This window comes from Schistocerca nitens, chromosome 4 (genome assembly GCF_023898315.1).
Source record: "Schistocerca nitens isolate TAMUIC-IGC-003100 chromosome 4, iqSchNite1.1, whole genome shotgun sequence".
NCBI classification, from domain to species: Eukaryota; Metazoa; Arthropoda; class Insecta; order Orthoptera; family Acrididae; genus Schistocerca; species Schistocerca nitens.
The window spans coordinates 19,388,719-19,415,423 of NC_064617.1; the positions used below are offsets into that span (position 1 = coordinate 19,388,719).

General features: G+C 46.3%; 1 protein-coding gene across 1 annotated transcript in view; it reads left to right on the forward strand.

Moving 5' to 3' along the window:
• Positions 1 to 26,705, forward strand: part of LOC126251374 (transient receptor potential-gamma protein-like) — a 586,511-nt gene that overhangs the window by 436,048 nt on the left and 123,758 nt on the right. The window contains exons 14-17 of the mRNA XM_049951758.1: positions 6,042 to 6,225; positions 8,606 to 8,742; positions 8,818 to 8,979; positions 14,281 to 14,286. Of these exons, the coding sequence (XP_049807715.1) occupies positions 6,042 to 6,225; positions 8,606 to 8,742; positions 8,818 to 8,979; positions 14,281 to 14,286 (489 nt within the window). The remainder of the gene's footprint in view (positions 1 to 6,041; positions 6,226 to 8,605; positions 8,743 to 8,817; positions 8,980 to 14,280; positions 14,287 to 26,705) is intronic.

Below are 26,705 nucleotides of genomic sequence, written 5' to 3' on the forward strand. Positions count from 1 at the left end.
CCCAGCACCGCTCATTGGCAAACGTATTTCAGAAAGGCAGTAGCTAGGGCCATAGACAGGTGAGACTGGCAGCGCATGACGTCATAATATGGACCAGTACCTTTGTCAGCTGTCTGGAGTGTATCGCTTGCAAGCTGTTTATGGAGTAAACGTTTGTTCTTCTTAATGCTACAGTTCCAAGACACTGTATCAAACGTAGAAATTAAACGAGTGTCAGCAAGCTTGCTTTGAAGTTATTTATTTACCGTTCTGTAAAACCTTGTACAATCCATAATGCAGCCCCTCTGGGAATGCTGTTCTCTGTACGGGATGAGTTAGTTGACGTTCATAAACACCTGGAAACCGACTCACTGCTGTCTCACGACGGCAACCTGCCGCAAATGTGTGAGGTTGGATGGCTACCGAGTGCCACGTACCAGGGATACTAAACGTAGCTCCCTCGTGGATTCTGTCTTCTCCGACGAAAGTACAGGTTCTGTCACTAGTCGTCCACTAGCCGCCCCGTACAGATGAGACAACAGTGTCTTTACACATCCCGCTAACCAATAAATTCCAAGTGCTGTCTCCACTCAAACTGAAACAGAGCCCGTTTCGGAAAGTGTGCTGTGTCCCGAGTCAAGGGAGACAGGAACAAAAGAGTGCGTCTCTGTTCATCATCTTGCGTTCAAATGTACGACGGATAATGGTGCCCCTCAGGGAAATGGCACCGAGGGATAGGAAGGAACAGCAGGTGGCCTCAGTGTGTATTCTTTGAGGCCTCATTCAAAGCGCTGAAGAGCCTTCATTCCGGCAGCCGTTGACGGAAAAAGGTTGAAATGCTCAGGTTGAAACACAAGATGTCTGTCGTCTGGGATCCGATCATTTCAGTGACCGCCAAAAAAGGTTGAGAAGATCAGCCTTGTTCGAGGATTTTCAACCAAGTTCATAGTTTGCAGCATTCTCACAAGAACTGATCGTAGGTCTCTGGTTCTACGTCGAGTGGAAGACTTCAACCAGAGACTTCGAAGCTAGGCAGCGCTTTCATAGACGTGAGCCACATGTTTGAGAACTGTAGAGTCCCCCTAAAGAGGTCAGGTGTGCACTACACGTCAGACGCTGCCACCCAGACTCTTCACCGTCCAAATAACGACATCTGCAGGAAATCATGAAATACTAGTGGAAACGATTTTAACCTACCGAATATAGACTTGGATGTCTATCGATTCATTTCGGGGGGCATGTACAAACATCCAGTCGTGCGAAATACTTATTAAGTTGTCTGAAACTTGTCTTGAGCAGCTAGCTCAGCAGCCCACAAGCAATGAAAATATCTTAGACCTTGTCGCTACGAAGAGACCGAACCTTATCGACAGTGTCAGTATGGAAACGGGATTAGCGATCATGATCTCATAACAACAACTATGATTACGGACGTTAATAAATTAGTCAAGGAGAGTGTTTGTGCTAGACAGAGTAGATAAGCAGTTGTTAGCATTTCACTTAGACAGTGAACTGACATCACTTAGCTCCAGTAAGATGGACGTAGGGGAATTATGGACAAAGTGTAAGCAGATTGTAAACCGTGGTCTTGAGAGTTATGTGCCTACTAAGTGGATAAGGGATGGAAAAGACCCGCCATGGTTTAATATCGAAATTCGTAAGATGTTGAGGAAGCAGAGGCTGTTGCACTCACGGTTCAAAGAAGAACGCACAAATACCGACAAGCAAAGGTCATTAGGACTTCATGTATCTGTCAGAACATCTATGCGGCAAGCACAAAACAACTACCACTGTCATACCTTAGCAGAAGATCTGACAAAGCATCCGAGAAAATTCTGGTCGTATATAAAATAGCTAAGCGATTCTAAGGCTTCCATTCAGTTCCTTGCTGCCCAGTCTGCTGTGCCAGTTGAAGATAGCAAAACGAAAGTCGAAGTATTAAATTTCAAGTTGAAGAAATCGTTCACACGGGAGAAGCGTACAAACATACCGTCATTTGACCCTCGAACACACTCCTGTATGGACGACATGCTAATAAACATCCCTGGCGTAGAGAAACAGCTGAAAGATTTTAAAGCAAATAAATAACCAGGCTCGGATGGAATCCCATTTCGGTTTTGCAGATTGCTCTACGGCACTGCCCCTTAGCTAGCGCCGGCCGGGGTGGCCGAGCGGTCCTAGGCGCTACAGTCTGGAACCGCGCAACCGCTACGGTCGCAGGTTCGAATCCTACCTCGGGCATGGATGTGTGTGATGTCCTTAGGTTAGTTAGGTTTAAGTAGATCTAAGTTCTAGGGGACTGATGACCTCAGAAGTTAAGTCCCATAGTGCTCAGAGCCATTTGAACCATTTGAACCTTATCTAGCATGCATTTATCATAAATCTCTCGCCCAGCACAAAGTTCCAAGCGAATGAAAAAAAAGCGCAAGTGACTCCTATACATAAGAAGGGTAAAGGAACAGACTCACAAAATTACAGACTAATATCGCTAACTTCGGTTTGCTGCAGAATCCTTGAACGTATTTTGAGTTCGACGATAATAAACTTTCTTGGAACTGAGAAGCTTATATGCACGAGTCAGCACGGTTTCAGAAAGCATTGCTCGTGCGGAACTCAAATTGCCCTTTTCTAACATGATATACTGCGAACTACGAATGAAGAGCAACAGGCTGAATCCCCGAGCATATAGAACAAGTTTACAGATATGTGAGTGGCTCGAAGACTTCTTAAATAATAGAACCCAGTACGATGTCCTCGACGGCGAGTGTTCATCAGAGACAAGGGTATCGTCAGGAGTGCCCCAGGAAAGCGCAATAGGACGCCTGTTGTTCTCTGCACGCACAAATGATTTGGCGGACGGGGCGGCAGCAATCTGCGGTTGTTTGCTGATGATCCCGTGGTATACGGTAAGGTGTAGAAGTTGAGTGACTGTAGGAAAATACAAGACGACTTAGGCAAAATTTCCAGTTGGTGTGGTGAATGGCAGTTAGCCCTTGATGTGCAAAAATGTAATTTAATGCGGATGAGTCGGAAGATCAAACCCACACAAATCAAAGTTTTGCATCACTCGGTTCAGAGAGTTCCGGAACCTGTACAGAAAATTGGAACAGAGAGCAACATAGACATCATTTCAGCCATTTTTATTGCTCATGAAAGCCACACATTGCATGTTATACCACCATACAGCGGGACCTTCAGATTGCTGTACACACCGGTACCTCTAATACCCAGTAGCATGTCCTCTTGCATTGGTGTATGCCTGTATTCGTCGTGGCATACTATCCACAAGTTCATCAAAGCACTGTAGTTCCACATTGTCCCACTCCTCAACGGCGATTCGGTGTAGATCCCTCAGAGTAGTTGGTGTGTCACGTCGTCCAAAAAATAGCCATTTTGATCTATTCCAGGCATGTTCGATTGGGTTCATGTCTGGAGAACATGCTGGCCACTCTTGTCGAGCGATGTCGTTATCCTGAAGGAAGTCATTCACAAGATGTGCACGATGGGGGCGCGAATTGTCGCCCATGAAGACGAATGCCTCGCCAATATGCTGCCGATCTGGTTTCACTATGAGTCGGAGGATGACATTCACGTATCGTACAGCCGTTACGGTGCCTTCCGTGACCACCAGTGGTGTACGTCGGCCCCACATAGTGCCACCCCAAAACAGCAGGGAAGCTCCACCTTGCTGCACTCGCTCCTTAATGTGTCGAAGGCTTTCAGCCTGACCGGGCTGCCTCCAAACACGTCTCCGACGATTGTCTGGTTGAAGACATGTGCGACACTCATCGTTGAAAAGAACGTGATGCCAATCCTGAGCGGTCCATTCGGCATGTACCACGCTGCATGGTGTCGTTGTTGCAAAGATGGGCCTCGCCATTGACATGGGGGGTGAAGTTGCGCATCATGCAGCCTATTGCGCACAGTTTGAGTCGTAACACGACGTCCTGTGGCTGCACGAAAACATGGTGGCGTTACTGTCAGGGCTCCTCTGAGACATAATCCGCAGGTAGTGGTCATCCACTGCAGTAGTAGCCCTTGGGCGGCCTGAGCGAGGCATATCGTCGACAGTTCCTGTCTCTCTGTATGTCCTCCATGTGCGAACAACGGCGTTTTGGTTCACTCCGAGACGCCTAGAGCTCTTCCTGGCACAAAGTAACAATGCGGACGCGATCGAACTGCGGTATCGACTGTCTAGGCATGGTTGAAATACAGACAATACGAGCCGTGTACCTCCTTCCTGGTGGAATGACTGGAGCTGATCGGCTGTCGGACCCCCTCCGTATAATATGTGTTACTCATGCATGGTTGTTTACATCTTTGGGCGGGTGACATCTCTGAACAGTCAAAAGGACTGAGTCTGTGAGACAATATCCACGGTCAACGTCTGTCTTCAGGAGTTCTTGGATCCGGGGTGATGCAAAACTTTCTTTGATGTGTGTGTGTAATGTTCGGTTTTAGTATTATTAGTGTCCTGCTTGAAACAGTCGAGTCGTTTAAATATCTGGGCGTGACGTTGCAAAGTGATATGAGGTGGAACAAGAATGTGAGAACTGTGGCTGGCTGGAGTGGCCGAGCGGTTCTAGGCGCTACAGTCTGGAACCGCGCGATCGCTACGGTCGCAGTTTCGAATCCTGCCTCGGGCATGGATGTGTGTGATGTGCTTAGGTTAGTTAGGTTTAAGTAGTTCTAAGTTCTAGGGGACTGATGACATCAGAAGTTAAGTCCCACAGTGCTCAGAGCCATTTGAATCATTTGAGAACTGTGCTACGGTAGGCGAATGGTCGACTTCGGTTTATTGGGAGAATTTTATAGGAATGGTGTTCACCTGTAAAGGAGAGCGCATACAGGACGCTGGTGCGACCTGTTCTTGAGTACTGGTCGAGTGTTAGGGATCCGTATCAGGACGGATTGAAGGATTGGAATATCACGAAAATGTTACGGAGATGCTTCGGAAACTCAATAGGCGAAGTTCTTTTCGAGGAAGACTGTTGAGAAAATTGAGAGAAACAGCATTTGAAGCTGACTGCTAAACGATTCTACTGACGCCGACATACATTCCACTTAAGGACCGCGACGATAAGATACGAGAAATCTGGGCTCGCTCGGAAGCATATAGTCGTTTTTCCCTCGCTCTATTTGCGATTGGAACAGGAAAGAAAATTACTAGTATTGGTACAGGGTGCCCTCCGCCACGCATCGTACAGTGCCTTGCGGAGTATCTACGAGGATGTGGATGCGTGTGGACTGAGGCATCTGTGTGAGATCCAAAGAAATGCCCCCCACAGATGGAATCATTATAGTCCTATTGGTGAACTGCCAGAGCATTCGTAATAAAAGGACAGAGTTTCGAAGTACTCCTCAAAGATCAGCGGAGTTCACACGGTATAATACTAGGTACAGAGACTGGTCAAAAAATAAGATGGGATAGTGGTGTGTGTGACCTGACATCCTGTGAAACGTTACTAAGAAACTGCTTAAAACATGAAGGAAGGGAGATTAGAATTTACGTCCTGTCGACAGCACGGTCATCAGAGGCGGAGCACAAGCTGGTATTAGCAAGGGAATGGAGACGGAAATCGGCTGTTCTCTTTTCAAATGAACCATCCCGGCATTTGCCTGGAGCATTAATTCTACTACCTGCTGCACCACACTTCGCTTTTGATTCACAAGTTCTTGTGCAGGGAAAAAGAGTTCGTGTCTATCTGTCCACACATCCGTCTTACTCGCCAGATTCAGCACCATGCGACTTCTGGCTCTTCCCAGAAATCAAAACCGTCCTTTAACGGAAACGTGTTGACACCACTGTTGACATTCAGAAGGCCACGACAGAGCAGATGAACGCCCTTCCAAAAGAACCCTTCCGTAAATGTTCCGAGTCATACATTCGACGTTGGGATAAGTGCACTGCTAGCCAAGGCAGTACTTTGAAAGAGATTAAATCAAATTTCTTGTAAGCGTACTTCTTTCCTTCTAATAAGAGTATTCACCTCGTACATGTGTGTGTGTGTGTGTGTGTGTGTGTGCGGGCCAGCTGACTGGCCCAGTTTTGGTGTGCGCAGAGCATAATGCGCAACCTGGTGCGGCGCTACGTGACGGTGGAGCAGCGCAAGGCGGAGAACGAGGGCGTCACCGAGGACGACGTCAACGAGATCAAGCAGGACATCTCGGCCTTCCGCTGCGAGCTCATCGAGATCCTCAAGAACTCCGGCATGAACACGTCCACGGCCGCCGGCATGGGCACCGGTGAGTCCGCCTCGCTTGCTGTGATTTATCCAGGCGAAATGTGAAGGTTTTTAAAAAAGAAACGAGCCGGAGGTTGTGAAATGAGTACTCCTGAAGGAATCGTAATGCCATTACCTACGGAACAAGGAATGGCCCTATAAGAGCACCGATGGTCCAAACTCTCCTCCAGCGCTCAGTAGTGCTGAAAACCCTGAGAGGAGCTGTAGTGCGTTTCGGGCAGCGGATGGAGTGTGGGGAACGGAAATTCATCGAACTGTGGCACAAGTGTGCGAAGAGCACTGCATGTCCGTTGCAAGGGTCAAGGCGTGTCACAAGCGATTCGTTGAAGGAAGGCGTTGGTCGGTGTAGGAGCACCTGGAACGTCAGACACCGCACCGGCCAGCAGGTGGGGCCCTCATTACTGAAGGCCGGCGGCTAATGGAGGCAGCCACTGCCCCGGAGGTCGCATCCATACAGTTGTACCATTCTTCGATGAATTTCAGTTTCGCGTGGTAAGGAAACTGAGTACAGCCATTTGCTCTTGTTCGAAGCCCCGCAGCTGAGTGCGGCGGACAGTGGACGCGTGCAGCTCCTCAGCCTGCCGTCACGTGAGTGCGCGCTCGCGTGCCCCTAGAGGCAAGTCTGCGCTCTTACAGGGGCCACAACATCTCCCGTAGGCAGTGATATCTTCTGTGGTTTCTATTTTAGAGCTCCTTTTTGAATGCCCCTTATACACAGCGATACCGTGATGATGTTACAAACTTTCACAGCCGATGGAGAAGGGTAAATGCATCGAGTGAGATAAAGGAACGTCGCGCGGAAATGACAGAGTGGAAAGTTATAAGCCAAAATCTTTCTATTACCTCTGATGGTGCAATACACGTAGCGGTACCGCTTTGCTGAGATTGTAGGATAGCCAGTTCCGACGAGCACTTAAGTGTAGAGGTTGGGCTAATAACTCAGTTCCGATGCAGATGGCGTACTGTGTACTGACGAGAGCAATCCTGGTGTACAGTGTCTGAAGTGTTATGGACTGCAGTCTGTGTTTACAGGTTGAAATACTAACGTCGATCAGGGCTAACCTAATGGAGTTGTGCCCGGTGACGAACTTGCAGACACGATTTTTGTGTATAGGCAAGCGAATGGAAACAACAGACAAGCGAAACTGTTGCACAGGGCCATAATTCGCGTACAAGGTATTCGGCTGACACCATATTCTGTTCCAACGATTGGGTAAAACAGAGCAGTCGGTACCACAGTAAAACGACCGAAATGGGCGACCGAGTACACGGAACTGCGGGAGCGGATGAGGTGCCTGCAATCGGCACTCGATCACGTGCACGTGAAACGAATGTCTCTCTGAGTCCCTTGAGGCGAGTGTTACAGGAATTGCTGCTACACGCCCTCTGTGCACAGTCAATGTACGCTTTGAGTCCCGATGACTTCCGATCTCATGTCTTGTCCAGCCAGTGGTTCTTGCAGGACCTTACAGTCGATCTTCATTTCTCTGCGTATGCGCTTTTTACGGACGAAGCCCGTTTCACCGGATACGGAATGCTAAGTAGTCGGAATAGTCTTGTTTTGTCCGACGAGAATCTCCTCAGTACAGTCGTGAAGAGCCATCACTACAGATTATCACTGAATGCGTTGACAGGCATAGTCAATGATCGTGTTCTAGCCGCTTCGGTTCTTCCTCCGCACTTAAATGCACAAGCATACCCAGTGTTTATCAGAGATGTACTACCCGGGTTCCTGGATATATCCCATTCGTTACTCGTCAACGGATGTGGGTCCAGCACGGTGCAGCCCCACCTCGTTTCGTGTATACCTGGATCAGACATTCCCTGAAAAGTGGATAAGCAAAGGAGGTCCTGTTTCGAGCCAAAACGTTAAAGTCTTGCGAACGAGACCCTCGTCGAAACTGTCGAGACTGTAAAGCGAGAAGTATATCGCTGTCAGCGGCACTTCAGACGACAGTGGGGATATCGGAACGGTTACGACGGAACCTCGCACGGCTATGCCACGCCTCCTTTGGATTTTCGGTCTCGGTGACATCAAGTTACGCGCGCCGTTACTGGTCCGTCAACAGGTGAAGTAGCCCGAGGGTACTGGCGCGTGTTCATCGGGAACTCTGAAGGCGATGTCGAGGTTTCGGAAGTCGGGTCCCTCAGTCTGAGCTCTGTGAGAGGCTAAGGCGGAAATTTTCGCCCGTGCCCTCCGACTCGATCGTTACCGGACTCGAATCGGGTGCATCGTATTAATGCATTTATCCTTCTCCGTCATCCCAGACGTTTTTGACATCGCGGAATCTCTCTCTCGAAATGTACAAATAAGTAGAGTGAGTGTAGAAATGTTGTCGTGGAGGCGGCGACCTACTGTAGTGCGCGCGGTCGCTTCGCAGGCTCGGGCGGCAAGAAGAACCGGCAGAAGGAGCGCCGCCTGATGAAGGGCTTCAACATCGCGCCGGCGCCGCAGACGTCGGGCGCGCCGCTCGGCTCGGTGGCGGAGCTGATGGCCAGCCTGGCGCACCACCAATCGGTGGCGGCGGCGGCCGCGGCGGCGGGGGCGGCGCCGGGGGCGGGCGCGGGGGCGGCGCACGGCCACGGCCACGAGCACGCGCTACCTGCGCACCTGCACGACCTCTTCGGCTCGACCACGTCGGCCATCTTCGCCGGCTCGACGCCCAAGAAGTCGCCGCACCACAGCGCCGCCGGGCTGCTGTCGCCCGGCCTGTCCGCCGCCTCCGCGGACGCCCACAACGGGGACCACCACCGTGTGCTGGCACGCTTCGCGCCCAGGTAGCCTAGCCACCCAGGTAGCCTAGCCGCCCAGGTAGCCTAGCCACCCAGGTAGCCTAGCCGCCCAGGTAGCCTAGCCGCCCAGGTAGCCTAGCCGCCCAGGTAGCCTAGCCTCCCAGGTAGCCTAGCCGCCCAGGTTGCCTAGCCACCCAGCTAGCCTAGCCTCCCAGGTAGCCTAGCCGCCCAGGTTGCCTAGCCTCCCAGGTAGCCTAGCCACCCAGGTAGCCTAGCCGGCCAGGTAGCCTAGCCGGCCAGGTAGCCTAGCCGCCCAGGTAGCCAGCCGCCTGCCCCCTGCTCTCGCTCTGCGTCATCACTTGTAGTTGATAAGAAATAGAGGCGCCAGCTGTAGGAATGTAAATATAGTACACTACAATGATTTTATTTCCACAAAAAACGTATATTTGGGGTGAATGCTAGACTGATTGCATTCGCGAGATTTATTCTGCCATTTTCTAGCATAGGATACAGGGGAAAAAAGAGGATATCAGGTCAGTCTGCAATTACAGACCTGATAAGAGCAAATACAGGAAGACAAATTTCCAGTGATGGCTCAGGTCAACGCCAAGCACTGTCGCTGGACGCCTACGAAAGGTGCGGATTTTTGGACTCGACGAGGAAATTCGTAACGGTGCGCGCGGCAGACTCGCGGGTCTGATTAACACTCTTTTGCTGCATTAAAACTACATACTTCGAACAACGAGGCCATTCCTACGCATCGGAAAAAGCGAAGGACTCGACTGTTGGCACAACAGAACTCGGTGTCTGAGACTGTGAGATGAGAGCTGAGAGAAGCAGCAGTCACTAACAGCATCGTAAAGTACAAACATGTGAGCAGCACTCCGAGTGGGAGAACGAGACTCGTCGCAGCTCACCCCAGAATGGTGACGAGTGACACGGACCTGGCTGCGCAGCGGTTTCCACACGGGAAACTTGAGATTTGAAAGGGTGTGGCGACGCAGTATTTCGCCCTGTCTACACTCGTCCGCCAACCTACCGCCCTTTTACGGACATTGGCCAATCTGACATTGGGCTCTGCTCCTCCGTGCTGCCTCTGGCCAATCACCGTCTCCTTTCCCACTCTCTGGATAGGAATGTTCCCAACTATTGAACTAAAAAACTCCAAATATGGTAGCAATAGCGTTCACCAGAAAGCTAAATTGCGCTACCGTTCCCAACATGGCTAGAGAAAACAGTGTTTTTCGTTACTTGCGTTCACGCTAAAGCAAGAGACTTCTCTCTGGTTTTTCTCGTCTCCAGTCTGACTGTAGCCCCTACGACTCCACTGACGTCGCTGCCTGCGCTGAAAAGCGTCTGTATGCAATCGCCATCTACCGTGTCACCTTAAAATTGCGTTTAGGTAGTTTTTGAAGTTACCTGTTAACTCTCTGATGTAAGACTGTGACGAACGCCCGGAGCGTTTGCAGTTCGCAGCCCAGCACCGTTACTGCTTACCACTTGTCAACCAAGCGCTGCCACTTCTGCTTGCACTCTCCGTGGTGTCTGTTTTCCTAGCCTGGAGTCCGCTCATTGGTTTCCAGCTCCTCAAACATACCAATGCGTAAGTCAAGAAATCGTCTAAAATTCCACCACTTATATTTCCCTTTCGTGCACCGTATCCAACGTTCTCTTCAGCAGCTGGCGGACGACGATTCTCCGGTTACCTTTATGTGGGTTCCTGGCCATGTCGGTATCGCTGGGAACGAAGCTGCAGATGCCGCGGCCAAGGCTGCGGTCTTCCAGCCTCGGATAGCTTCTTGTCGTGTGCCTTCATCCGATTTTAGCAGGGGCATTTGTCAGCGCAATTTATCGCTGTGGCATGCCGATTGGTCTACACTTACTGACAACAAGCTTCGGGCCTCGAAACCTCTCCTCACGGCTCGGACGACCTCTTCACGCCCTTCTCGGTGGGAGGAGGTCGTTTTGGCCCGGTTACGAATTGGACATTGCCGGTTCAGCCACCGCCATCTGCTGACGGCTGCGCCGGCGCCGTTCTGCCCGTGTGGGCAATTGATGACGGTACGCCACATTTTAACGTCCTGTCCGAATTTTAGTACACTGCGCATTGATCTTGGCCTGCCATGTACTCTGGATGAAATTTTAGCGGATGACCCAGGAGCAGCTACTCGCATTCTTCGTTTTATCCACTTGACAGACCTGTCTAAGGACATTTGATTATGCTGTTTTCTTTTAATCCATTGCCTGGTAATGTGCCTTTTATAGTATTGTCCCTTTTAGTTGCTGTTTTAACCTTGTGCCTCGCAGTGCATTCATAACTTAGTCTGGGCGCTAATGACCACTGTAGTTGTGCGCCCTAAAACCACAAAAAAAAAAAAAAAAAAATTCCAGCAGCAGATGTAGACTCTGACCACAATTTATTGTTTATGAACTGTACATTAAAACTGAAGACATTGCAAAAAGGTAGGAAATCAAGGAAATAGGAGCTGAATAAGTTGAAAGAACCAGTGGTTGCTGAAAGTTTCAGAGCCTTAGGCAACAGTTAACAAGACTGGGGGAAAGGAATACAGTACAAGACGTATTGGTAGCCTTAAGATATGAAATAATGAAGGCAGTAGAGGATCAAATACGTAAAAAAGATAAGGCCTAGTATATATCCTTGGATAACACAAGAGAGATTGAACTTAATTTATAATAGGAGAAAAAATAAAAATGCAGCAAATGAACGAGGCCAGAGGGAGTATAAACGTTTAAAAAATGATTTCACTAGGGAGACTACGGATACCGCCTAAAGGAAAATTAAAGAAAGGAGAAAGGGGAAAGGAAAAGCAGCTCTGCGAATATAAAAAGTTCAGGTGGAAAACCAGTCTTAAGGGAAGAAGGGAAAGCAGAAAGTTGCAAGGAGTGTGTGAAGGGTCCATACAAGGGAGATAAACTTGAAGGCAATGTTGTAGAAACAAAAGTGGACGTACATAAAGATGACGTGGGAGATATAATACTGCGAGAAGAATATGACAGAGCTCTGAAAGATCTAAGTCGAAACAAGGCCCCGGGACTAAACGATATTTCGTCAAAGCTACTGATAGCCTTGGGAGGACCAGTCGTGACGGAACTCTTCCATGTGGTGCAAAATGTACGAGACAGGCGAAATACTCTCAGACTTTAAGAAGAATGTAATAATTCCAACTCCAAAGAAAGCTGTTGCTGACTTGTGTGAAAATTACCGAACTATCAGTTTAATAAGTCATGATTGTAAAGTACTAACACGAATTCTTTGCAGAAGAATGGAAAACTGATAAAAGCCGATCTCAGAGATCAGGTTGGATTCCGGAGAAATGTGGGAACACGCGAGGTAATAATTACCCTACGATTCATCTTAGAAGATTCCTTAGATTAAGGAAAAGCAAATCTACGTTTATAGCGTTCGTAGATTTAGAGAAAACTTTTGACAATGTTACTGGAATGATCGCTTTGAAATTCTGAAGGTAGCAGGGGTAAAATACAGGGGGGAGGGGGGGGGGGAGACGAATGGCTACTTACAGCTGTACAAAAAACCAGACGGCAGTTATAAGAGTCGAGGGATACGAAAGTTAGGCAGTGGTTGAGAAGGGAGTGGTACAGGTTTGTCGCCTATCCACGATGTTATTCAATCTGTACATTGAACAGGCAGTAGAGAAAACAAAAGAAAAATTTGGAGTAGGAACTGAAGTTCAGGGAAAAGAAAATCTTTTAGGATTGCCAATGACATTGTACTTCTGTCAGAGACAGCAAAAGGACTTGGAAGAGCAGTTGAACGGAATGGCCATTGTCTTGAAAGAAGGATATAAGACGAACATCGCAAAAAACAAAACAAGGATAATGGAATGTAGTCGAATTAAATCAGGTGACGCTATGGGAATTAGATTTGCAAAAACTTGTAGATGAGTTTTGCTATTTGGGTATCAAAATAACTGTCGATGACCTGAGTAGAGAGGACACAAAATGTAGACTGACAATGGCGAGAAAGGCATTTCTGAAGAAGAGTAATTTGTTAACATCGAATATAGATTTAAATGTCAGGAAGTCTTTTGTGAAAGTATTTATCCGGAGTGTATGTAAGTGAAACATGGACGATAAACGGTTTAAACAAAAAGAGAATACGAGTGAGTACCCAAAAAAGAAATAAAGCATAATAACACTGTTGTGGGTGGAGCTTGTGTAGTACGCATTTCTGCCGCTAGCCGTGTAGAACGCAACTTATTGCAGGTTCAGTGCCGCCCGTGTTGGCTCGTTCTGTTCGTCTGCAGTGATTGTTTTTGCTAGCGCAGTTTTGTTCTTGTTTCCTTTTTTATGATGGCAAGTTTAAGTGAACAAGGTGAAGTTGTGAAATTCTATTTTCTACTCAGTAAAGATGCTGCTGAAACTGTTTTAATGTTGAAATCCAAGAGGACGCTATGGGAAAAATTCAAGTGTACGAGTGGTTTGCTCGACATGATAATGGCGACATGTCGACTGATGACAAACTTCGTTCTGCACGTCAATCAGCTGCCCAAATAGGCGAAAATATTGAAAAACTTGGAGCGCTTGTGCTCACAGACCGTCGACAGACAATTGATCAACTGTCAGAGATTAGCGGGTTATTTTGGAGCTCGGTTCAGCCTCAGGAAAGACCCGATCTGTGGCAGACGGGAGACTGGTTCTTCCACCACGACAATGCACCTGCACACACAGCCATCTCTGTTAGACATTTTATGGCTAAAATGGTATGGTTCCACTGCCCCATGCACCTTACTCGCCTCACCTGGCGTTGTGTCACTTCTGTTTATTTCTACACTTGAAAAGGGACATGAAAGGACACCGGTTTGACAACGTTGAAGAAGTCATGAAAAATCCGAGGGAGGAGCTGTCCACCATTTCTAAAGATGACTACAAAATATGTTGCGAACAGTGGAAGCACCTGTGGGACAAATGTATTTGTTGTTTTGTAAACAGTTTGAAAATATATAGCTTTTAAAAAATAATTACGGTTTTTTTGGTACCCTCTCGTAGAAACTTTCAAAATGTAGTGCTACAGAAGAATGTTGATGATTAGTTACGTAGATCAAATGACTAATGAGGAGGTACTGAAGAGAATTGGGGAGCTAACAAATTTGTGGCACTTCCTGACCAAAAGAAGGGATCGTTTGATAGGACACATTCTGAGACGTCAAGGGCTCTCCAATTTAGTATTGGAGGTAAGTGTGGGGAGTAAAAATCGTAGAGGGAGGGAGACTAAAAGATGAATACAGTAAACAAACTCAGAAGGGTGTAGGCTGCAGTAGTTGCTCGAAGATGAAGAGGCTAGCACAGGGTAGGGTACTATGGAGATCTGCATCATGCCAGTCTTCGGACTGAAGACACCAACAACAACGCTGCAATTCAAACAAAACAGCACTTACGCTAGTAAAAAATTCAGTTACACATGCAAGATTTTCTTTATCACCAGGTAAAAAACTACTGAATTTTCGCTTACAAATTTTTGGCTTATACAAATTTTATTATTAATTATAGAATTTGCCTGTATCTCCGAATGTCCGCCTTCGTAGTGCCGCGGCAGCGTTACCTCCTACCATGCAAGGGGGCCCGGGTTCGATTCCCGGCATGGGACTATGTGTTGTGTGTCCTTCATCATCATTTTCATCATCACTGGCACGCAAGTCGCCGAAGCGGGGTCAAATAAAAAGACTTGCAATACGGCGACCGAACCCCGAAGGGGGATATCCCGGCCAATAAATGCCATACGATCATTTCACTGCAAAGATTATTTCTCTTGTCATGCCAGTTTAAGTAACATTAATTCCACAGAGATATTCCGAATCTTTTTCTGATAATTTCTCATATAATTTTCCAAGACATCTTTCACGCATCGTATATTGTTAAATAGTTGCAATGTATACAATAAAACTTCCTACCTTAATCAAATGTAGCCTATGAACAAGAAAGAGCCCCCACATTAATGACACAGACAAAATGACCGAAAATGTAAAATTTTTAAGGAAAAGTTGTGATGGTGTCAGAAAGGAAATGCTTCAGTTTTTTATTACACGCCACAGGAGTTGTATTACACGCAGAGTGCAGGGTAGCTTGTTCGAGGGGCGGACATCAGCGTTGGACAAGGCGTTTGCGAGTGTTTTTGTTTTTTGGATGCACACGGCTAGAACAGTAGAAAAGTGTGACCGTGTGTGCCGATTATGATAAAACTGAGAGGTGATGCGAGGTAGTGGGGCGCGTGCGCGCTGAGGAGCAGATGATGTGCAAACAGCGCATGACAGGCCACCCGGTTCGCCTGATACATCCCACCTTCCCGCGCTTGACACTCACGTGATCAAATGGACGAATGTTGCAGATCTAACGCACACACGTGTCTGTGGTTTTCGGTAGAAAGTGTCATTTCAATAAATTTCAAAAGTTTTCCTACGTGGAAATAATGTCTTTGTAAGCACTATTGTGTGTATAACTGCTAGCTTCTTCCACATATGATAAGTCTATTACACAGAGTCAAGTTTTCAGCATGAACTAAATGCATTGATGGCTGTTACTAGTTATAATTTCAGGAAAATAGAAATATCGTTTTAGCTTTTCACTAATGAGCAATGTTCATGTCTGGCTCACGGTTTTAATTTGCCAGGAAATTACTACATAGCATACACTCTGCCCAAAGAAAGTTATTTCTGGTAGAGAGTAAATACTTATGGATTAAAGAAGACCACTCACCAAAAAGGAAAAGCGTTGAGTCGTCGATAGAAGTAGGGGGACAAGTTACATTGTGGCACATTTTTTTAGTGTGGGTTGCCTACATCAGGGGCAGGTAAGCACTCATGGGCAAACCTGTTGTTCTCCTTTGATTGACAGGTACTTAACCTATTGTTCTCATTTGATTGACAGGTTCTTAACCTATTGTTCTCCTTTGATTGACAGGTACTTAACCTATTATTCTCCTTTCATTGACAGATACTTAACCTGTTGTTCTATTAAGTGGTTTTCCATGTCAGCTCCATTTCCTTTTGATTTCAAGGCACTTATCCTACTGTCCCCCGCCCCCTCCCCCTCCCCCAACACCCCTCCCCCTTCGCTACTACAGGTACACTTTCAGATCTGAGTTATTGGAATAGCTTCTCTCACTCTTATCAATTTGATTTACTACTTTATTAAATTTATCAATTAATTAACCTTTCACACACTGGTAAATTCCCCCCCCCCCAGAAAATCTGGACAATGCAACACACCTCGGCTACCTCCACTAACCTAAGTCACCCGACGGCCACCTCTTCCTAGGGATAGGCAGGAAAAGGACTCTGCCTGTGCTGGACATAAGTCTTTCTTTGCAGTTCTTATTTAAGCAATTACAGGCAGTACTGCCACCAAGTGTGTTCACCCAGAGTCCAACTGACCTAGTACACAGTACTGCCACCAAAGGCCTCTGTCATCCCTTTCATGACCTAATCCAAGATGGCCATCTGGTGGTGGTGGAGAGGAAGAATCTCATAACAGGACATTCAAGGGTATATTGTTTATTTATAAAAAAACAGTTCATGGTGTTGAATTTCTCTTCCTCATCTTTCTCTGCTGTTTGGAAACATGTAGGTCTTGTAAGAAGTAATTACATGGGGCAAACCTATTGCATAACCAAATGTTCAGCATGGTATTTTGGTGTCTTAACCTAACGTTTGCACCTTTGTCGGCACCTAACCTGTCGTTCTGTTAAGTGGTTTTCCGTGTCACCCCAATTTCCTTAAACTATTGTACCCCCCTTTGATACCAAATTAAGTAATTAGTTATGTCCTCCCACCATTTTCTGATACACTTTTCGAATTTCACATGCTTTTGCACACCATTTCTGGCGCATTCTTCTTTGTCACCCACCCCTTAAACTATTGTACTGCGTTTTACATAAAAGTTACACAAATTAACCTATTGTTCTGCATATAACCTGCTGTTCTGCTCCATCACACACATCCTCCCGTTAACTGTTGTACCGCTAACACCACATTGATATAAAAAAAATATTCAAATTAATAAAATCGGTATTCTTCACATGTATGTGGAAGTTTTTCTCAATTCGCAACATCCTATTGGTCGGCAAAATCGATGGAATATAGTTGAAAACAAAAGATCGCTAGTAAAAAACATGTCCAGCCACCCAATGGCCAATGCCGATGTCAGAGTCTGGGGGCATTGGCAGGCCCTGCCAAGGGATGATGTGGCAGTCAGCTGCACAGCTGTTCAGGACCCGCAAGCACAAGGTGGCAGCATCCCTTTCATACTTGACACCCAAGAAATTCGTTAGCTAGGCACCGTTGCTGAGGTGCGGCTCCAGTGCCAAGAGATGTTGAAATGCTTCCCAGAATAGCAAAGGGTGCATTGTTCCTGGCAATCCTAATGGAACTGCCTGTCCGTCACTGAATTTACCAGTCAAACTGCTACTGCAGCCGGTGTGGGAGCATTATCTGCCCTTCCTCTTTTTGCAGATGAGACATTCAGAGGCTAAAAACTATTTTCTACACATTGCCATATTGCACTGGCAGTTAAACCCCGCAAAAGTTGTCTACAGCTCATCAAATACATACGAGACTCACAATAATATTGGGAGCAAGGAACATATTTACCGGTGTAACTGCCGGACGCTGTGGTTGAGCGGTTCTAGGCGCATCAGTCCCTAACTGCACAACTGGGACGGTCGCAGGTTCAAATCCTGCCTTGGGCATGGATGTGTGTCATGTCCTTAGAATAGTTAGGTTTAAGTAGTTCTAAGTTCTAGAGCACTGATGACCTCAGTGCTCAGAGCCAAAAATGTTCAAATGTGTGTGAAATCGTATGGGACTTAAGTGCTAAGGTCATCAGTCCCTAAGCTTACACACTACTTAACCGAAATTATCCTAAGGACAAACACACACACCCATGCCCGAGAGAGACCTCAAACCTCCGCCGGGATCAGTCGCACAGTCCATGACTGCAGCTCAGAGCCATTTGAACCATTTGAACCAGTGTAACTATAATTAAATATTACGATTGCTGCTAAAGTCTGACACCGATCGACGTGCAGGTAATATCTCATCTTGACAGCTGTGGTTCTGGAACGAATCTCAGTATCTATAGCGCACATAATTTACCACGTAAAAATATCTCTCATATGCTCGCACTTATCGATATGCTAAATCTATACATCTGTCACAATAGGACATACATTCATTTTCCCTGATCATGCCACGACATAAGCCGCACTAACTTTGAAATGCAATATACAGGGTGTCCAGAAAAGGACTCCCTGATTTCAAAATTAAATATCTCGAAAACAAAGATCGATAGAGGAATGCAGTAAGCGGTATGTTTATTGTGAAAGCTGTAAGAAGTTTATACAGCAGTTTCAAATAATAGTTACAAAAGCTGCTAACAAAATGGTTCAAATGGCTCTGAGCACTATGGGACTTAACATCTATGGTCATCAGTCCCCTAGAACTTAGAACTACTTAAACCTAACTAACCTAAGGACATCACACAACACCCAGCCATCACGAGGCAGAGAAAATCCCTGACCCCGCCGGGAATCGAACCCGGGAATCCGGGCGTGGGAAGCGAGAACGCTACCGCACGACCACGAGCTGCGGGCAAAAGCTGCTAACAGATGGTGCTGTAATCGCCATATGTAATGCCTAGTATAAATAGTGATCCGAAGCCCAGAGCGATCAGTTCCACTCTTGAAACGTGAAAGGAGGTTAGCGTACCGAAGGAAGAGATTAAAACCATGTACTCCACTGAACAATGCGTTTTTCTGGTGCTAGAGTACCACAGGTTAGAAGAGAGTCCTACGGCAACAAGACGAAGTTTTCAAGCACGATTTAATGTTCCAAAAGGACCCGATGCGAAAACCATTCGTACGCTCTTCGCAAAATTTCAACGAACAGGCAGCGTAACTGATGATCTAGTTGGCATGTTGGCCGCAAGCAAACCACAGTTACGCCTGAAAATATCGCCACAATTTCTGGAATTATTCAGCGAAATCCAATGTCATCCGTCCGTAGAAGTGCATCTGAGACTGGTTTGAAGCGTTCCAGCACGCAGAAAATACTGAGAAAGAGCCTACACATGTTTCCATTCAAAATTCAAATGCACCAGGCCATTCCAGTACGATCTGTGCAACAAAGGGTTGCCTTTGCTAATCAGATGCTCACAATCATTGATAGTGAAGGATTTGATGTTGGCTGCATCTGGTTTACAGAGTAAGCACACTTCCACCTGAATGCACCTGAATGAATACGTGAATAAGCAGAACTGGCGATTTTGGGGTTCCGAAAAGCCATATTGGTGTGAGGCGAAACCACTGTATCCTCTTAAAGTTACTGTGCGGGCTGCAGTATGCAGCAGAGGCATTTTGGCCCTTTTTTATTCGAGAAACGGTCACTGGTGCACGTTACGTTGCAATTTTGGAACAATTTGTCGCCACACAGCAAGAGGATCGACCAGGTACTGAATGGTTTATGCAAGACCACATCGGACCGAACAAGTGTTTCGATTTCTTGAGGAATACTTTGGGAATCGAGTCATTGCTTTGGAATATCCCAAATTTACTGGTGCAGGCATGGATTGGCCTCCATATTCGCCGGATTTGACTCCTTGTGACTTCTTTTTGTGGGGCACAGTGAAAGACATGGTCTACCCGAAGCATCCCGCCACGCTGGACGAGCTTGAATCGCCGATCTCTGTGGCATGTGAATCCATTTTGGTTGAGACACTACGAAATGTGATGGCTAATTTCATTCTTCGTTTGCGCCACCTCTGTAGTGCCAATGGTGAACATTTTGAAAACATTGTGATGTGATTGTTTGCAAAGATTGTTTTCATACGATTATTTCACTTATGTATGCTGATATGAGCTGTACAGCGTACAGCGCCATCTGTTAGCAACTTTTGTAACTATTATTTCAAACTGCTGTATAAAGTTCTTACAGCTTTCACAATAAACATACCGTTTACTGCATTCCTTTATCGATCTTTGTTTTCGAGATAATTTAATTTTGAAATCAGGGAGCCCTTTTCTGGACACCCTGTATATGCATTTCAAACAAACAGTGCAGTTATCTTTTATACCTGTACAGTGCCCGAAAAATTATGGTATGCCTACACTCACTCTGGCTATATGTCTCGGTTCTCCTCAGGCTAGGGAAATTATGTGACAAAGTTTTCTAATCAGCGCTTCTGGAAGGTGCTGCCACCTGTCAGTGTTCTCTCAAACAAGTCTTATGAAGGACTGGCGTCCAGCACTTTGTGTGATTATGAATACAACACCGGCGGACATAGTGCTTGGAAAGATATCACCGACATGGGTTGGTATACTGTAATCAACATCACTGTCGATAGAAGAACAAAGAAAATGAAAGGGTACGCTTAGGGGTGCCGATAATGTTCTCATTGCTATGTAGAGACTCCTACATCCCAACACAAAAGATGTCTTGTCAATGAATGATTATGATTGGCTCTTATCGAATTTACCCACTGTGTTACTGATGCCACCAGTGTGGAAGCACCATATTTTTTCTGCAGACGAGACTTTCAGCGGCAAAAGCTATTTTACACAGATCGCCATATTGCACCGGCAATTAAACCTTAAAAGTCCCGTACATATCGTCAAACACAGAAAGACTCTTACTTACAATTACACTGCTCTCTGTCTCATGACAGGAGCTTGAATATTAGAGCATGAAACCGATCTCCAACCCAGCAATATATCGCTGCATACCTTGTCGATCTAGTAAACATACTATTCGTATCCTTGGCCATACAAAATCACCCGTTTTACATCATTCGTACATATATCGCGAAGACACACAGCATAAGCACATGCCCCATAGGTATACTCGTGGGACAAGGTATTTCCAACGAGGTCTGGTGGTCAACTACTCCCAACATGTGACCAGCACGCCCTCAGTGTATCGAAGTCACTCTCAGAACTGTTTTGCAAAGACAGGCTCGTTCCCCCCTCGGCACAAACGTGCTACTTTTTCTGATCCGTACCTGCTTGCTTGCTTGCTTTTCTACACACATCTTCAGACACTGGGATTAAAAGAACATATGTAATTTCGAATAGTTTGCTAGAATATCATACCATTTTTGCAGTACTTATCGATATCAAGAACATAGCAATATCGCTTGCATAGCAGCATCGCTTGCACGACATAATTCCGAAGATATAGACAGGAAATTATTTCTCTTGAAACTCCAAACTTTATCTAGGTGAAGCGTGCTGTAAACCATAGAGTAACTAGAAACTTATCCCGTCTGCGAATTCCTATATGGGAGAAATCGAAAAAGTAGAGGAAACTGATATTTCCACTCTGCGATTACCGATGTCAGTGATGTAACAGATTCTAAATCATCCCTATAATTTACAAAGTCAACTAAGGTGTTTCTCATGTCTAGAGAACCAGCAAACATGTCTTCCCCCCTTTCACCTGCTAGATGCACACACAACAATCTATGTCCTCTCAACTAATCAAAGATGCAAAATGAGAAGAAGCAGTCAACCAAACAATTTACATGGGAGGGAATAATGGTCCAGTGCAAACACATGTCCATGTTGGAATCTTCTCAGATTTCCATGCGATCACGAAAGCTACCCAACACATACTAAGTATTAGTTCACTAATCAGCCGTCTAGAGGACGATACAGTTAAGTCAGCTACATTCCTTCATTCCCAACAGACCTTTCCATTCAGACAGCTCCTACCGTTAATGGGAAACATGAATCATCCCCGCATTCGTCTTTAGCGCTACACGCCAAGCACCCCTAGACAGAATTATCCTAGGAAATCAGTCACAAAAAAATGTTCAGATGTGTGTGAAATCTTATGGGACTTAACTGCTAAGGTCATCGGTCCCTAAGCTTACACACTACTTAACCTAAATTATCCTAAGGACAAACACACACACACCCATGCCCAAGGGAGCACTCGAACCTCTGCCGGGACCAGCCCCACAGAAATCGGTCACATGTATATTTGATCACTATACTTACAATTAAATGTTACGATTGCAGTCTCAATTGAACGAAATTCGACAATGAGCGAAGTATCGGAAATACACGCTGCTGATGGCTGTGGCTCTGGAAATAGAAATATCTGTATTATTGTTCCGACTTTAAATACTGTCCTCTTTGCTATCACAGTCTTCCATGTCAGATCCATATCTTCCCTACGACTAGACATAGTCATTTCTTTTGCACATGTTGGAACACAGACACCTACTTTATAAGCCTGGTGCTCAAGGTGAAGTAATCGCACATCCCATACTACTAAGTATAATACTTTGCCAATAAATGATTGCTGGTGATATGAAATAATACTGACCGAGAGTCAATGATGGGTGGACATGTTAACAAGTTTTCTTGTGAGTGGAAGCACTGTGTCTTAGAAAGAGAGGCGTAATCGTCTTACAAACCGCCAGATGTTAAGACACACAACCATATTACAATCACAAGTGGTCTTGGTTCTACAAGTACATACAAGTATCCATATTGAAAGCTATACTGGCTTTATAAATCTACATATGGGATTACCTCTGAATGAAGTGGTTTCTTGCAGACAAATACCATGACACTGAATATAGACGGTGATCGCCGGAGTATATAGTATCAGACCAACATGTCGCCAATGGTGCAACCTTGTAATAACATTACCACATTTTGAAAGTGATTCGGCTAAGGAGTGTGGTATGAAACCGGTAACTCCCTCTCGCCGCCGCTGCTATATATTTCTCCAATATTTGTAATACGTTATGTCTCGATGCCATGTCAGAGGTTCTGTGATATATCCACTGAGTTATAGGCGATGATTGATAGAGAAGGATCAGAAACAGTAGTAGATGGTATGATGACTGAGGTCATAAGAAATGTACACTAGCTTTTCAGATCTCTAGTACTACGCTTTCGGTAGAAATTATGTCTATGATTTGGAATCAAGTCTTTCCATTCAACCACGTACGAGTACCTGTGTTGGATCCTATGGAGAAGTCCATTAATGATTACAGCCACCAGTGAATCATATTTCTGGCACACTCATACCTCGTAACGAGCCACCTTCCTCGAACCTATCTGCTGCAGTGCGGAGTGGCCACGCGGTTTGAGGTGCCATGTCATGGACTGTGCAGCCCCTCCCACCAAGGTTCGAGTCCTCCCTCAGGCATGGGTGTATGTGCTGTTCTTAGAATAAGTTAGTTTTAGTTTAAGTAGTGTGTGCGACTAGGCACTGATGACCTCAGCAGTTTGGTCCCTTAGGAATTCACACACATTTGATTTGTACTCCTCAAACTGTGCGCTACCGTCCCTGCAGCTTTGCGCATGTGATTGCTGCAGTGTAAGTCGCAACTGAGTAGTAGTCAGATATAGCAGCTACTGCAAACCATGTAGAAACAGGCAAAGCTGAGTTACTGTCACACAACTGTGTTTTCACCATTTGACGGAAACGAAGCCTGCACCTGCAGCATCAAGTAGTATAAAAGACAGTACAGGAACTGGGGGAAGGACGTCGATTTTGCTACTGCATTGTGGTGCTTCTCCAAACTACAAGTAGATGGGTCCACATCCCTCAGCGTCCATTCACATCTATCACCCAAACATTTTATCGTCGTTATCCTGTACCATCCACCAGAGAAAAATTACGAACTACACTCCTGGAAATTGAAATAAGAACACCGTGAATTCATTGTCCCAGGAAGGGGAAACTTTATTGACACATTCCTGGGGTCAGATACATCACATGATCACACTGACAGAACCACAGGCACATAGACACAGGCAACAGAGCATGCACAATGTCGGCACTAGTACAGTGTATATCCACCTTTCGCAGCAATGCAGGCTGCTATTCTCCCATGGAGACGATCGTAGAGATGCTGGATGTAGTCCTGTGGAACGGCTTGCCATGCCATTTCCACCTGGCGCCGCAGTTGGACCAGCGTTCGTGCTGGACGTGCAAACCACGTGAGACGACGCTTCATCCAGTCCCAAACATGCTCAATGGGGGACAGATCCGGAGATCTTGCTGGCCAGGGTAGTTGACTTACACCTTCTAGAGCACGTTGGGTGGCACGGGATACATGCGGACGTGCATTGTCCTGTTGGAACAGCAAGTTCCCTTGCCGGTCTAGGAATGGTAGAACGATGGGTTCGATGACGGTTTGGATGTACCGTGCACTATTCAGTGTCCCCTCGACGATCACCAGTGGTGTACGGCCAGTGTAGGAGATCGCTCCCCACACCATGATGCCGGGTGTTGGCCCTGTGTGCCTCGGTCGTATGCAGTCCTGATTGTGGCGCTCACCTGCACGGCGCCAAACACGCATACGACCATCAGTGGCACCAAGGCGGAAGCGACTCTCATCGCTGAAGACGACACGTCTCCATTCGTCCCTCCATTCACGCCTGTCGCGACACCACTGGAGGCGGGCTGCACGATGTTGGGGCGTGAGCGGAAGACGGCCTAACGGTGTGCGGGACCGTAGCCCAGCTTCATGGAAACGGTTGCGAATGGTCCTAGCCGATACCCCAGGAGCAACAGTGTCCCTAATTTGCTGGGAAGTGGCGGTGCGGTCCCCTACGGCACTGCGTAGGATCCTACGGTCTTGGCGTGCATCCGTGCGTCGCTGCGGTCCGGTCCCAGGTCGACGGGCACGTGCACCTTCCGCCGACCACTGGCGACAACATCGATGTACTGTGGAGACCTCACGCCCCACGTGTTGAGCAATTCGGCGGTACGTCCACCCGGCCTCCCGCATGCCCACTATACGCCCTCGCTCAAAGTCCGTCAACTGCACATACGGTTCACGTCCACGCTGTCGCGGCATGCTACCAGTGTTAAAGACTGCGATGGAGCTCCGTATGCCACGGCAAACTGGCTGACACTGACGGCGGCGGTGCACAAATGCTGCGCAGCTAGCGCCATTCGACGGCCAACACCGCGGTTCCTGGTGTGTCCGCTGTGCCGTGCGTGTGATCATTGCCTGTACAGCCCTCTCGCAGTGTCCGGAGCAAGTATGGTGGGTCTGACACACCGGTGTCAATGTGTTCTTTTTTCCATTTCCAGGAGTGTATAAAAGCTCCACTAACTTCATCCGATAGAGAACTTGATAAGATTTTTACCACATCTCTCTCATCCCATACATCGAAAACAAATACCGCATGCATGTGACAATCCTATTAAATATACAGGTATTGACCCACTGCACAGACCAGTTTAAAGTTTCATCACCTGTACTGTAGGAGGATGACCGTATCCCACATACCATACTGTAAGTCGCAAGAGGCGCTCCCTGTGACCCTGTGTCATTGTTTGAAACATTGTTTTTTTCTCCTGTAACACACTTTGTACACTGCTATACATTTTCTTTTTCTGCCACGACTTCGAGGTCTGTGCCAGGTTCTAAACTGACATTAACACGTTCTGATCCATTGCCTCTCACAGAAATCTAGATGTCACACAGTGTAAATCATGTTGTTACTGCACCTACCATAACATTCCACACACATTGGATGATTTTAAATAAAAGAGTTTGGCTGTGTTGTGGAGAGTTTCCAAACTGCTGTCCAAAAGTGGTTGACGACTCTGTATTTAAACTCATCTGTCACAGTGTTGGAATAGCAAATGTCTCCGCATTCCATTTCGACTGATTCCTGATATTACTGTCATGTACGTGATCACTGTTTTGGTGGTATCCGTCCCCAGAAGGTGTTGTCCCTCCACCAAAACTCTTTCTCCAACTCAAACAAGTGTGTAGTACGTCCCTGCTTTGTTAATTCTCGAACACGTCCACCATCAAAGTATATCAGACAGTGCTCTACATATTTCTAACACTTTGAACATAGTACTTAATTTACGATCTATCTCTATGCTGATGAGAGTCACAGAGCGTTCTCGGAGTCTTAGGGTAAAATTAGATACTGAAAGACCCCCCTCGCACTGTCATTGACCAACCCACCCTGCAGCACCATTACCGATTTAATCTGCAATCGACCAGAAGTAGACCACTACATTCCACATCTCGTGAATGAATGGAGCTTGCCGAGCACTCGCCCATCCAAGTGCAAATGATATCTTGAGATGCGCCCATGTCGAGGAGGTTGGCTCTCCTTATCGATCTACAGTAACATATTTGAAAGTGTTTGATGTAATAGCAGACAGTGAAGAAGAACAAGAAACAGGTGATTTTTATGCACAGTGGAGCTCCAGATGGATGGCGTTCGAAGAATTTTTACGTAAATCAACCAAGCTATATATTTTAAAGTATTATTCCACAGTCAAGGATCAGTGTATGGATGATACTGGTAAGAGAGAACATAAACATATGCACTCCTAAGGCTACAATGTTCCGCACTTAAAACAGGCTAGAATGTTAGATCGCTTGCGTTTCTGTCCTATCAGTCGTATGGAATGTAGCGCTGTCCAATTCCAATGTAAGAAATATATTTCAAGCGCTTGAGATACATCCTTCTTCCCGGTTTCTCTACAATAAACTATGTTATCGAACCGTAAAACGAAAAAACTACTTCCTTAAAACATTGGCTTTGTGTTCAATTCCAATGTAAGAAATATATTTCAAGCGCTTGAGATACATCCTTCTTCCCGGTTTCTCTACAATAAACTATGTTATCGAACCGTAAAACGAAAAAACTACTTCCTTAAAACATTGGCTTTGTGTTCAATTCCAATGTAAGAAATATATTTCAAGCGCTTGAGATACATC